At 35.9% G+C, this 13,737-nt stretch overlaps 1 protein-coding gene across 5 annotated transcripts in view; it reads left to right on the top strand.

Moving 5' to 3' along the window:
- Positions 1–13,737, top strand: part of FBXW7 (F-box and WD repeat domain containing 7) — a 235,594-nt gene that overhangs the window by 127,860 nt on the left and 93,997 nt on the right. For 2 of the 5 annotated variants that reach the window (XM_017498755.2, XM_017498754.2), the window contains 2 exons: positions 11,179–11,227; positions 11,857–12,426. In XM_017498755.2, coding sequence (XP_017354244.1) covers positions 11,926–12,426 — 501 coding nt within the window. In that variant the 5' untranslated portion in view covers positions 11,179–11,227; positions 11,857–11,925. Of the gene's footprint in view, positions 1–8,479; positions 9,039–11,178; positions 11,228–11,856; positions 12,579–13,737 lie in introns of those variants that run through there. The other 3 variants (XM_037727958.1, XM_037727957.1, XM_017498758.2) reach the window with 3 other exon arrangements.

Here is a 13,737-nt window from a genome sequence, read left to right as displayed (position 1 = left end):
AAAAAAAAAAAAAAAAAAAAAAGAATAGAAAATAAACCTTTAGATTAAAAGAGACTGAAAAGAAGTAGCGACTCTTCTCTAAAATGGTCAAGATTAAATAATAGTTACCTAGGGAGGCTTACTTAGCTGATAAAGTGATAAATACAGGATGTAACTAAGAATAATTTAAAAGAAGTGAGTTACTTAGAGGAAGGGAGGGGGCAATGACTGAATCAGAGCACTTGGAGGAGCTTCTGGGCTAGCTGGCAAATTTCTCTGTGTTGAGCTGCTGGTGGTCACAAGAATGTATTATCTTAATATGCTAAGGTATAAAGTTTTTGTATAATTTTCTGTATCTGTTTTTATTTTACTCTAAAAATAGTAGTAGTTTTTTAAAAAAGATGATAGATCTGCTAATCTAATACAAACTCTCCTAGAGCTTCATCAGTAATAGTCCAGTGTTATCTGGATTGTCTTCAGCAATCATTTTGATTCTAATTGTCATAGTAAGCATCATCTCAAAGCAGAAAGAAAGAATTTGACAAAGTGTCTTAATGATTCTAATAGAAACTCTTTGGTCCAGTACTCAGACTTAGTGCTGTTACAACTATATAATGACTTCTAAATTTGGGAAACTCAACAGATTTGAGAATACAAAACATACCTTGAAGCCAGTTAATTTGCTTTTTACACACCTCTTTATACCACTACAGTATTCCACGGCCAGTGTTCAGCACAGTAATTCGGTTGCGTAGTTAGGCAACAAGCCACAGCTGCCAGACCACTGATCTTTTCTGAATTTCTTCTGATTTCAAGAGGCTAGAAGAATTCAGATTATAAAGCATCAGGTTATCACTTTTACTGTATAGGTGTACTGTGGCTTATTGCACCTTGCTTATGGCGTGTGTGTGTGTGTGTGTGTGTGTGTGTATAACAAATTGAAGGGTTGGGCAATCTTGTGTTGAGCAAGTCTCTTGGTGCCATTTTCCAGCAGCTGACTGTGTGTCTGTGTCACATTTTGGTAATTCTGGTAATATTTCAGTCTTTTTCATTATTATTATACCTGTTATGGTTATCTGTGACCAGCAATCCCTTTGATGTTACTCTCATAATTGTTTGAGGTTACCATGAACCCATAGAAGAATAAAAGATGGCAAACTTAATAAATGTTGTATGTATTCTGACCATTCTACTAACCAGCTGTTCCCATCTCTCTTTCCTTAGGCCTCCCTATTCCCTGAGACACAACATTGAAATTAGGCCAGTTGATAACCCTACAATGGCTTCTAAGTGTTCAAGTGAAAAGAAGAGTCACGTGACTCTCATTTTAAATCAAAAGCTATAAATGATTAGTGAAGAAGGCAGAGACAGGGAAAAAGCTAGACCTTTTGTGCCAAACATCAAAGTTGTGAGTACAGAGGAAAAGTTATTTCCCTTCCTTTCCTCCCCCCACCCCCACTTGTTTGTATGTTTAAAAAGTAGAGACAGGGTCTCGCTGTGTTGATCAGGCTGGTCTTGAACTCTTGGCCTCAAGCGATCCTCCCACCTCGGCTTCCTCAAGTGCTAGGATTGCAAGCATGAGCCACTACACCCAGCTGAAAAGTTCTTGAAGAAAATTAAAAGTGCTATTCTGGTGAACACATGAATTATAAGTGAAACAGCCTTATTACTGATATGGAGAAAGTTCTAGTGTCTGGGTAGAAGAGCAAATCATTGATAACATTTCCTTAAACAAAAGTCTAGTCCAGAGCAAGGCCCTAACTTACTTCAATTCTATGAAGGCTGAGGGAGGTGAGGAAGCTTCAAAAGAAAAGTTGGAAGCTAGCAGAGTTTGGTTCCTGAGGTTTAAAGAAGGAAACTGTCTTGATAACATGTAAGTACAAGGTAAAGCAGCAAGCGCTGATGGAGAAGCTGCTGTAGTAAGTTATCTGGAAGGTCTAGCTAAGATCACTGACGAAGGTGGCTACCCTAAATAACAGATTTTCAATGGAGATGAAATAGCTCTCTATTAGAAGATGCCACCTAAGACTTTCCTAGCTGGTCAGGGGAAATCAATACCTGGCATCAAAACATCAAAGGGACAGGCTGAACCTCTTGTTAGGGGCTAATGCTGCTGGTGACCTCAAGTTGAAGCCAGTGCTCATTGGTCATTCTGAAATCGTAGGGTCCTTAAGAATTATGCTAAATCCACCCTGCCCATGCTCTGTAAATGGAACAACAGAGCCTGGATGACAGCACACCTGTTTACAGCAATGTTTGCTAGATATGTTAAGCCCACCCCTGAGACCTACTGCTCTCAGCGAAAGACTCCTTTCAAAATATTACTGCTCATTGACAATGCACCTGGTCATCCAAGAGCTCTGATGGAGATGTACAAGGAGATTCCTATTTTTTTCACGCTTGATAAACATAACAACACCTGTTGTGTAGCCCATGGATCAAGGAGTCATTTCTACTTTTAAGTTTTATTATTTAAAAAATAGATTTCCTTTTTTTTTTTAATGGAGACAGAGTCTTGCTTTGTCACCAGGGTGGAGTGGCATGATCTTGGCTCACTGCAACCTCTGACTCCCTAGTTCAAGTGATTCTCCTGCCTCAGCCTCCCGAGTAGCTGGAATTATAGGCACTTGCCACCACACCCAGCTAATTTTTGTATTTTTAGTAGAGTTGGGGTTTCTCCATGTTGGCCAGGATGGTTTCAATCCCCTGATCTTGTGATCCTCCCACCTCGTCTTCCCAGAGGGCTGAGATTACAGGCATAAGCCACCTTGCCTGGCTAAAAAAAAAAATAGATTTTTTTCTTTCATCTATTTATTTATTTATTTATTTTGAGATGGATTTTCGCTCCTGTTGCCCAAGCTGGAGTACAGTGGTGTGCTCTCGGCTCACCACAGCCTCAGCCTCCCAGGTTCAAACAATTCTCCTGCTCAGCCTCTTCAGTAGCTGGGATTACAGGCATGTGCCACCATGCCTGGCTGATTTTTGTATTTTTAATAGAGATGGGATTTCACCATGTTGGCTAGGCTGGTCTTGAACTCCTGACCTCAGGTGATCCACCTGCCTCAGCCTTCCAAAGTGCTGGGATTACAGGGATAAGCCACCATGCCTGGCTCAAAAAATAGATTTCTTAAGACTATAGCTGCCACAGTGATTCCTGTGATTCCTGTGATGAATCTGGGCAAAGTAAATAAAAAATCTTCTGGGAAGGATTCACCATTCTAAATGCCATTAAGAACATTAGTGATTTATGGGATGGGGTCAAAACATCAACATTAACAGGAGTTTGGAAGTAGTTGATTCCAACTCCATGGAAGACTTTGAAGGGCTCATGACTAAAGTGGAGGATGTCACTGCAGATGTGGTAGAAATAGCAAGAGAACTAGAAATAGAGCCTAACACAGCATGACTGAATTCTGAAATCTCAAGATAAAATTTGAATGGTTGAGGTGTTGCTTTTTATTGATGAACAAAGAAAGCTGTTTCTTGAGACGGAAACTACTCCTAGTGAAGATGCTTTGAAAATTGTTGAAAAGTCAACAGAGGGCCTAGAATATTACAGAAACTTAGTTGACAAATGGTTAAAGCAGTGGTGGTTTGAGAGGATTGCCTCCAATCTTGAAAGAAGTTCTACAGTTAGGTAAAATGCTGTCAAATAGCATAGTGTCTTTCATGAAAGGAAGAGTCAATTGATGCGGCTAACTTTATTGTTGTCTTATTTTAATAAATTGCCACAGTCATACTGATTAGTCAGCAACCATCAACAGCAAGGCAGTACCCCCCCAACAACAAAAAAAAACTGGACTCACTGAAGTCCCAGTTGATGATTAGCATTTTTTTTTTTAAGCAATATAGACATTTTAAATTAAGGCATGTACATTTTTTTAGACATAATGTTATTACGTACTTAATACTGTAGTGTAAATATAACTTTTATACGCACTGGGAAACCAAAAACTTTGTGTGACCCGCTTTATTGCAATATTAACTTTTTATTGCAGTGGTCTGGAATCGAACTTGCAGCATTTCTGAGGTATAAATATTGGTGAAATCATTAACTTCTTCCTCTTTTTGTGTGGTTTCTGCAACTCACAAAGGACAGTAGCCCCAATGAAAGTCATTACAGAAGGCAGGAAACTCCATTTTTTTCTTTTTTTTTGATAAACTTTTCCACTGTGTGTGTGTGTGTGTGTGTGTGTGTGTGTGTGTGCGTGTGTGTGCGCGCGCGCGCGCCCGCACACACACACACACACATGCACAAACATGCATTTACCTATCCTAGTGGGCCTTATCACATTTCTGTTATGTAAGATCCAAATGTGTTATGGTATACACAAGAGTAATTTTCACCCCATTCTTAAAACTAAAAATGATATTTAAATCACTTTTTCTTGGGGGAAAATTTAACCCTATGGTAATTAAGTTTAGCTTTTCTTGAAATTAATCTCTTTTTATAAATTTTACAAACTCATAAGAAATGTAATACATTTTGCTTAAGTAAGTAGCATAAGCCAAAATAGTACTTAATTTTTCTTAAGCTCAGTAGATTTAATTTAATAAATATTATAAATTGATTTTAATTAATGCTGTTTAGAAAATGAAAGTTAATTGACAGTGTTGAATAGTAATGCTACTAAAACCATAAGCCAAAGCAATATGAATTAAAGTATAATTCAGACATAGTTTTATACCAGACATTGAAAAACTTTTCTGTACTCAGTGATATGATCAGGCTCAGTTGTATGCCTGTTAGTTTGATTACTTCTTGTATAGGCTCGTATATGCATAAAAGTATTATTTTAAAATTTTAAATAAAATTACATTTTTGAATTTACCTCTTTAGTATAAAAATTATATTTATCTTTTGTCCTCATTTCTTGCTGCAAATATCAATTTCAGGTCAAGCCTGAGATAAGCAAACATGTTAATTTCATTTCCAACTGAAATAAGACTATTTCTGAGCTTATTCTTGTTTGTTGAGTAAGAAAAAGATTGTTCATTGTGTTAGAAGTTGGAAAACTGCAACATAATGTTCACTGTTTTTCTCTGAGTAGCAGGATAATCTTTTCTTCATAGAAATCCAGATCTTATCTGGGAAAGATTAGTAAAACTCATCTTTAATGTATGGTAAAACTGCAGATCTTGTTCCTTTTTTCCTCAAGTCAAATTTTCACACTTAGAACATTCAGAAACAGGATCCCTTTTCCAGTTCTACACTTGTGTTCAAGTGAAGGAAAATCTGTTCAGTTTTGTTATGTAGCTCCTCCCGGTGGTTTCCAATAAGATTTGAGACTTGCTGATATCCTTCCTTACTCTCAAGCCCAAAGAGCAGTAGAAAGATTGCAAAATTTTCTTTTGTAACATGTTTTCCGGAAGCTCATTTTCCTTTGAAATCCAAGAATCTTGTCCTTCGAAATAAAGAAAACCCAACCATTTTCTTCACATCTTACAGGGACTGAAAAATAAGTACTATGTAGGCTAGTTTCTGCAGCCATTAATCTTTAAAGTATTCAACAGAGTCTAGCCTACCCTTTCCTTTAAAGGACACATTTCAGATCAAGTACCCTATTGAGAACTTTTCCACTGCAAAGTAGATTTTTTTGTGTGTGTGGTAAGAGTTATTCCTTAAATGAGTGAAATGACCTTTGTTTAATGAAGTTAACCGTTTTATAATGACTTTCAGAGGTTAAACATTTTGCCCCAAGACCTTTTGATATTAGTACTTTTACACAGATGTTTTTTGTGTTGGTTTGGGTCCTCTGAGACACAGATGTCAAGACAAGATTTGATGTGCAGGGAATCCCCCACCATACCCTAATCCCATCCCACATTATCTTTGGGAGCAATCCCGGTCCTAGTACTTCTACCTTGCTCAGTAGCTTGCTGGGAAAAGCCCGGAGGCAGCAAGGCCGGAATGGTTGCCATGGATTCTAAGTGAGATAGCTGGAGGCTGTCAAGCAGCTCTGCTCCTCATAGCAGGTTAGGTTGAAGGGATATTTGAATAGGGTACCACTGTGGCCACTACACCCTCCTGGTTTCATTCAGGCTTTGACATTCTTCCCTCATGTGGATACTCTTTTTACCCTGTTACCCACCCATAGGGATGTTGTCACTTTGTTCTGCCTTTGACCTATGGGGGCTTCTTTACTATATGGATTACTCCTCACGTTTCTTAGAGTCAAGCTTTGCCACCCCTTGCCCCCTTGTTGGTCTCCCTCTGTTCCTTCCTGCCACCATCCCTCACTATAGAAAGGTTCTTTTCATTCTGTTTGGACCTACTCCCAAATTTTGGATTATCTGCCTCCCACATACACACTAAACTTGCTTGGCTCCATCTAATGGGTCTTTGACTAAATTGTTGAGGAAAAGAAGGAAGAAAAGCCATCTGGGTTTCTTACATCTGCAACTGGCTAGAATATGGTTCCATTCACTGAAATAGAGAAAATAATAGGAGGATCTAAGCACAAATTTGGTCCTTACGTATGTGGTATGTGTGCGTGTTGGGGGAAATTAGAAGTTTGGGTGTTAAAATAATGAATTTGGTGTGACTTTGCCACACCTTCTTGAAATTAGTAGGCTGAATAGAGGAGTCTGACTGGAGATAATAGATGGGGAGTCATTAGCTTCTATGTGATAGCTGAAACTCTGACTTTAAAGAAATAACAAAGAAGGGAGGAGCTAGGATGGGGCACAGTAAAATGCTGCCTGAGGGATGCACTGAGGAATGCACCAAGGGAAATTAAGGGGCAGGAGAGAGTTGTAAAGAAAGGAGAGTGAGTGACCAACAGAGTATAAAGCCACAAAAATGGCAAAAGAGTCATTAAGATTTAATGGCCAGTTTAAAATTTAGTTATTTTGGAGTAAGCCCAGATCACACAGGTGGTGGTGTGAACGGGAATGAGGGATTAAATTTGGCCAAAACAGAATATATGTTATAATTCAAATAACAAAAAGTAGATATTGTCATGTGGACTGAGGAATAGTCTTTTGCAGCCTTTCCAGTAAAGATATATATGATTGACTAGCCATGCTAATTTAAATTATGCAGTCCACATCCATGAAACTTCATGAATTACTTGTGTATATGATGACATTCTCCAGTATTGCCCATTTTATGTTGATTTTGTTAATGTACATTACCAAGGAGCTTTTCATCAAATTTTGCTGTCCCTGAAAGATTTTCACCTTTAAAGTTACAAATGTGATTTCTCAGCTACAGTATAGAAGATACGGAACCAGAAATACTAAAAAATGATCATTGTTTTTGAAGTATTAATCTTTTTAGTCACACAATTTTTTTTTTATAACCTGTGCGGAAGATAACAAGAAATTTGATACAGAAGGAAAAACTATCTTTTATGACTTAGTAGATAATTTACAAGTATGTGTTAAGATAGTAGGATTTATGCCTTACCAGTTTCAAAAGTACTGTAAGTGACTTGTTCAATACGGAGTACAACTTTTAAAAATGTATTTAAAGTAATTGACATTGTGTTTGTGACCTGGCTTGAAGTTCTTTTTTGGTGAAGAGCATGCTTAGTACATGACTGACTTTAAAAAGATTTGATAATTATTTACTCAGTAAACAAATGTTTTGAGTACCTCATGAATTTTTTGTGGGTGCTGGAGATAACAGCGATGAAAAATAAGTTCCTTTTCCTTATAGAACTTAAATTCCAGTGTGGGAAGGCAGATAGTATAGAAATAAATGGATGGCTTGATGGCTGGATGGATGGATAGATGGATAGGTAGATATTTACCACGCAGCAGGTACTATTTCTGCTTTGATATAGTGCTGTGGGGATGAGTAAAGCCAGGACAAAGGAAAAAGAAAAGGTGATACTGGGGGGTATTATCAAGTTGGCTGATTAGAGAAAGTATCATTGAATAGGGGGCATTTGAACAGAGTCCTGAAAGAAGTAAAATAAATAAGAGGAATAGCCAGCACAAAGGCTCTGAGGTTGCAGCACACTTTACTCTTCGAGAAAGAACGGTGACAGAAAGGGTGGAACAAAGTGAGAGAGTAGTAACATATGAGTTCAGAGTGGTCGGGGTATATATAGATAGAAGGACCCAACAGGCAACCATAAAAGACACTAGCTTTTACTCTGAGTGAAATGGGAAGCTCCTAGTGGGTTTCGAGCAGTGGAGTAACAAGATAAAACTTATTTCATCATGCATTTCAGGTACTTACTCCTAATCATGGTAATTAATTATTAATTTAGTTCATATATGAAGTGGAGGGTGTTGGCTCTTTAAGAATTCAGTGAAAATCCTAGACTTCTTGCAGAAGGTGATTCCAAGCATTGAGTTATTCTTGCTGATGATCAGTATAGTTGGTTTACTTTCTTGTTATCTTTGTCCTTAAGCTTCTTAAATGACTTTGTAGCTCAAGCCTAATGGATTATACCTGCCCATGTAAATTCTGAAAATGTTATGTTGCCCAGTGATTCAGAGGAGGCTTTGGTAATTTGCTTAACTGCTTCTTGTTTTATTGTTATAAACTGTATTCCTCAGTGTCTACTATGATTTCAAAGTTAGTATTTGCCTTGGAATTTTCCTTTGGAGCTCAGAACTCTAGGTCAATATAAGACAGGCTCTCAGAGCTCCACTTATTTAACAACTGTATCTATATCCACTTTTATTACTTTAGGCATCCTAGAATAAGCATTTCAAATGGTTTTGAATTATGACAGGTCTTTTTGAAAAACAAAGTTATTGAGAAAACTAGTTAAAGTTTATGAGAAACTTGTTTAAAACACACTCCCCTCCCCCAAGGTAGGCCTGAAATGCCACTAAATCAACAAAGGATAGTCGCTTAAAGTTACCCTGTATTTTCTAGGACTTGGGAAAAGTCATGGAGTAGCTCTGCTTTCTCTAAATAACCTATTTTGGATTATTTTGAAGAGCAGAATAATTATAATACTTCTTTTCCATCCCAGGATAAAGCTGACTGTAGGCATCTTTTTAAAGTACTCATACATCAGGACCTCTCTGGACTTTCCACTACCTTGAAAGACACTGCCAGAAGAATGTTGTTCCCTGCACTTACAAAAGGAAAAGTAATGTTCTTTTCTCCAGCCATAATTTTATGCAAAGTCCAACTTTATTTTTTCTGGGTTATCTGAACTTTTGATTTATTTGAAACATTTATTGATGAATGTCTATAATGGAGCTTTTAATTTCTCAGATCATTTATCCTGTGCTAGATTAGCAGAACTCTTAACAACACAGTCACTTTCACAGCCACGAAAGACACTTTCATAGTCATTTGTGGACATGTAGTGTGCAGAGTGGCACAAAGTTTGAGCCACCTAACAAACCTATTTCCAGATGCTGTACCTTCTTGTTTCAGCTCTCATAGCGTAAACAAGTGTCATTTTTATGGTCCATGAGGAAAAGTGCAACATTTTCCTCATTTTGGTGCTTTTTGTTAGTGAACTGTGCAGTTTGGAATGGCTTTCAAGCATAATCCTCAAGTTCTGTGTAATGTTCTTAAGTGCAGGAAGGCTGTATGTAATTTACCTTAAAGAGAAAGTAATGTGTATTAAATAAACTTAATTCAGCCATTATCATACTGTTGACCATGAGTTCAATGTTAATGAATCAATCTAGACAGAAACACGCATAAAAAAGATTATGCATTGATCAGTTGGCAAAAGTGTTGTGACCAGAGGCTTGTGAGAACTGTATTTCCCCTAGGAGCAATGGGCCAGTATTTGTAAATTCAGTGGTTGCAGCGATTTTATAGAACACAATTACTGTGAATACAAATCAACTGTATTTGATTAATGGTGGTGATTTATAGGGACTTTAGATAGCAGAAATGTTTCATAATTCCCTTTCTCTGAAACCATTGTTTAAATATGTTTAAATACATGCATTCAATATGTTTAAATACATGCAGAGTTGTGATGTTAAATATAATTTTACTGTAGTTTCTGGTCAAAAAAGATGAAATGTCATTGGTTAATTTGAAAGAGACATTTCTAAACATTATCCTCCAGAAAATTAACATGTACAGGAAGCATGTTGAATGTGCAGTAAATATTTGTTTTAAATTAATAATCTTTGAGTATTGTAGTGATTTTAGTTTTGGAAAAGACAGCAGTTTCAATGTTAGAGAATAATATTCTTTTAGGATATTATGTAGTTACTTTAAGGTTCATGAAAGAAGACTCAGTTGGGTGTTAAATTCTCATCCCTGCTTTACTTGAAGGTCGTAATCTTGAGAAATTTACCAAGTCATTTTGAGCTTTGATTACCTTGCCTGCAATATGAGGAACATTTTCAATTTAAAAATTCAGTGGATTTTTTTATTAGTATTATTCCTGACCTTGGGTCATTTCTAGTCCTACCATGTCCAATTGCCAAGAAAACCATGCAACTTAATGTCGTTTATTAGCCTTGAGATTTTATTTTACTGAACTCAAGTTCAGTCTCAGTTGCTGATAAAATCATAATTTATATATTAATATTTGATACATCTTGACATTTTGTATTTCTGATAAGAAATAAAAGGTCTTCCTCAAATTTTAGGATATAGACTTCTGTTTGTTGATGTTTGTGTTTTATGATACAGTGTTGTAAATCATACTAAAAGTTTTCTCTGAAAAAGACTAGAATTGACAATACTTCATTTGTTAGCAGTTTGAAATTTTAGATCACGGGTGCTTAATTGTGTGTGCATAGTATGTTGGCATTATTTTATATAACTTCAAAGATATCCATATAGATACCAGCAAAGGATAAAATATAAGAATGAATATTATGAAAAGATGCGGTATCAGGTAAAATTCCAGAGCCTAGGTTAAAAAACATAAACATGCTGGATATACAAAAATTGAGAAATATGATAAAAAGAAATAGGTTTAAAGCATCTGTAATGCCACTGCCTAAGATGCAGTTTATTTTGAAATGTAGTCTTCTAGTCTTCATGCAGTTTAAGAATAATCATTCTGTAATCATAATTTCCAGCATTTTCACTTAGCATAATATAATATAATATCCCTGTTTTTCAAATGTTTTATGACCATTATGTTTAGGAATTATACCATATATATCCCATCTCATAGATTCCTTTATATTGAACATTTGAATTTTTATTTTTATTTACATTTATTTTTATCTCTGTTTTTGCTTTTGTGGATAAACTGGAGTGAGCATCCTCTGTACAATTTTTTTTTTTTTTAAATGTTTTAGGATTACTCCTTAGGATAGATTGCCAGAAGTGGAGTTACTGGGTCAGAGGGTATGATCTTATGAACTTTTGTCTTTTTTTTTTTTTTAATAGATTTTTTAGTTATTTGCTGTCCAGTCAATTTATATTCACTGTAAAAAGTTAAAATCATAATGATTATATTTGTTACCTGCTAGAAAACTGTGTCTGAAGTCAAGATTCTGTGATCAGAGAAGCTTGGGAAATTCCTAGGGTAAAAAGCCTTTTAATTTGACTTACCTCAGCATTTCCCGAATTTAACTGAACACTGAATAGTCTTTTTTTGGGATACATTTCTTAAAATTTTGTGGAGGTTTTATATAGGATATAGTCTATGAACTACTGATGTAAAATTAAAATTGCTTTATTGGTTAAATAATGTTTTATTGATCAAAGTAATTAAACTATAAATCTTCATGCTAAAATTTATTAAAAGAGATTAAGGTTGTTTACTGTGATTTTTGTGCATGTCTTTATAAAGTCTTATAACTCTTAAAATTAAAATGTCCTATATTGATTATTAAAGAACATCTTAATGCCTTGGTAGCATCAATACTTTTTTGCAATCTTTAATGATATTTAGAATGTAGACATATAACATGAAAGTAGAAGATAATATAGATTGTACAAATCTTTTTTTTTCCCACTGTTTTCCCTTGCAGAATGTGAAAACCTTTGCATCTTCTGATAGTCTAGCCAAGGTCCAAGAAGTAGCAAGCTGGCTTTTGGAAATGAATCAGGAACTGCTCTCTGTGGGCAGCAAAAGACGACGAACTGGAGGCTCTCTGAGAGGTAACTCTTCCTCAAGCCAGGTAGATGAAGAACAGATGAATCGTGTGGTAGAGGAGGAACAGCAGCAGCAGCTCAGACAACAAGAGGAGGAGCACACTGCAAGGAATGGTGAAGTTGTTGGAGTAGAACCTAGACCCGGAGACCAGAATGATTCCCAGCAAGGACAATTGGAAGAAAACAATAATAGATTTATTTCTGTAGATGAGGACTCCTCGGGAAATCAAGAGGAACAAGAGGAAGATGAGGAACATGCTGGTGAACAAGATGAGGAGGATGAGGAGGAGGAGGAGATGGACCAGGAGAGTGATGATTTTGATCAATCTGATGATAGTAGCAGAGAAGATGAACATACACATAGTAACAGTGTCACAAACTCCAGTAGTATTGTGGACCTACCCATTCACCAACTCTCCTCCCCATTCTATACAAAAACAACAAAAGTAAGTATATTCGATATATTGTTAACCTGAGAAACTACGTATCTATTTTAATTGTAATGAAACTTTCCTCCCAGTCTTTGTATTACTAAAAATTAACCTTAAGATATGTAATAATAAAATGAACTAGTTTTCTGTTTTACAGAAGGTATTAGTATTACAAGTAAAAATACTGATAATGGGACAATCTGAGTCCAAATGGAGGGAAAGTAATTGAGCCTATTACTATGAAAAATTACTAACATTAAATTTTCTTCTAAACCTTGCATCCAGGACAGGGATCAGTAGCTTGTGTGGCGTGTAGGGGTTTTGAGTGAAACATGATTTATATGAATAAAGTAATGAAGAAACTTTTTATTTGCAAGATGCAGCTGCTGGAGTGGGCTGTTTATTTACAAGTGTTACTCTAAGGCATAAATTACTCAAAGTTGCCTCAAATTAGTTCTGGTTCTTTCTTTATCATTTGAGAAGTAGAAATAATGAATATTTATGTAAAGTAGACTTACAAGTTAAACTTTGCTTTGGAAAGGAACATTTTAACTTGAATAATAGCTTACTTGTTTTACAGACATTAAAATAATATCTGTAGTAGTTCATCCTCTTCCTCCTACTCGCATTATTTCTTACATTTTACAGTGATTTTAGACCATAAACAATATACAAATAGATTTAACATCATATCCTTTAACCTAACTTGGAATGAAGTATCTTACACATTTAGATTAATAGTGAATTGCTAAATCATGTTTTACATTAGCTTGTGAAACCTTAGCTGTCTAAAATGTGTTTTTCCCTAATTTACCTCGCCTATCTGCTAGTCAGATTTTATTTAGCTGGCATGATCTAAGAAGGAAGTGACATCAAGTAGTGATTTTTGATCCATTGTACCATCCCTGTCTCTAGATGTTAACACAGTAACGTTGGATCTCAGCCAGATGGCTCTACTGCTAACAACTATAGCACTGCTTTGTTAAGGGTCAGACCTTTTATAGTGTCATTCCTCTAGCTTCTATCCTCCCTGTCTTGATCCTATTTCCTCAAGGTTACTACATCAAAAGTGGGACTTATATGTCTCTTTTTTTTCCCCTGAGGATTTAGTTAGAGGAATAGGGGTTTAATACTTAAGATCCAATTGTATTACCTTATTTCAGAAAGCAGTTAAATCAAAACTAAGCCTTGCTGAACAATGCAGAGCTATTGCTGATTTCTGCTACACTCTAAATCAAAAACAAAATTAAAAAAAGCTAGTTAGAGAAAACATTATCTTTTCCCAAAAGGAAAAGTCATCCTAATATTCTGTAGGAAATCTTCCAG

This window comes from Cebus imitator, unplaced genomic scaffold, assembly GCF_001604975.1.
Source record: "Cebus imitator isolate Cc_AM_T3 unplaced genomic scaffold, Cebus_imitator-1.0 Scaffold251, whole genome shotgun sequence".
Lineage (NCBI taxonomy): Eukaryota > Metazoa > Chordata > Mammalia > Primates > Cebidae > Cebus > Cebus imitator.
This window is presented reverse-complemented; position numbering and strand designations above follow the sequence as displayed.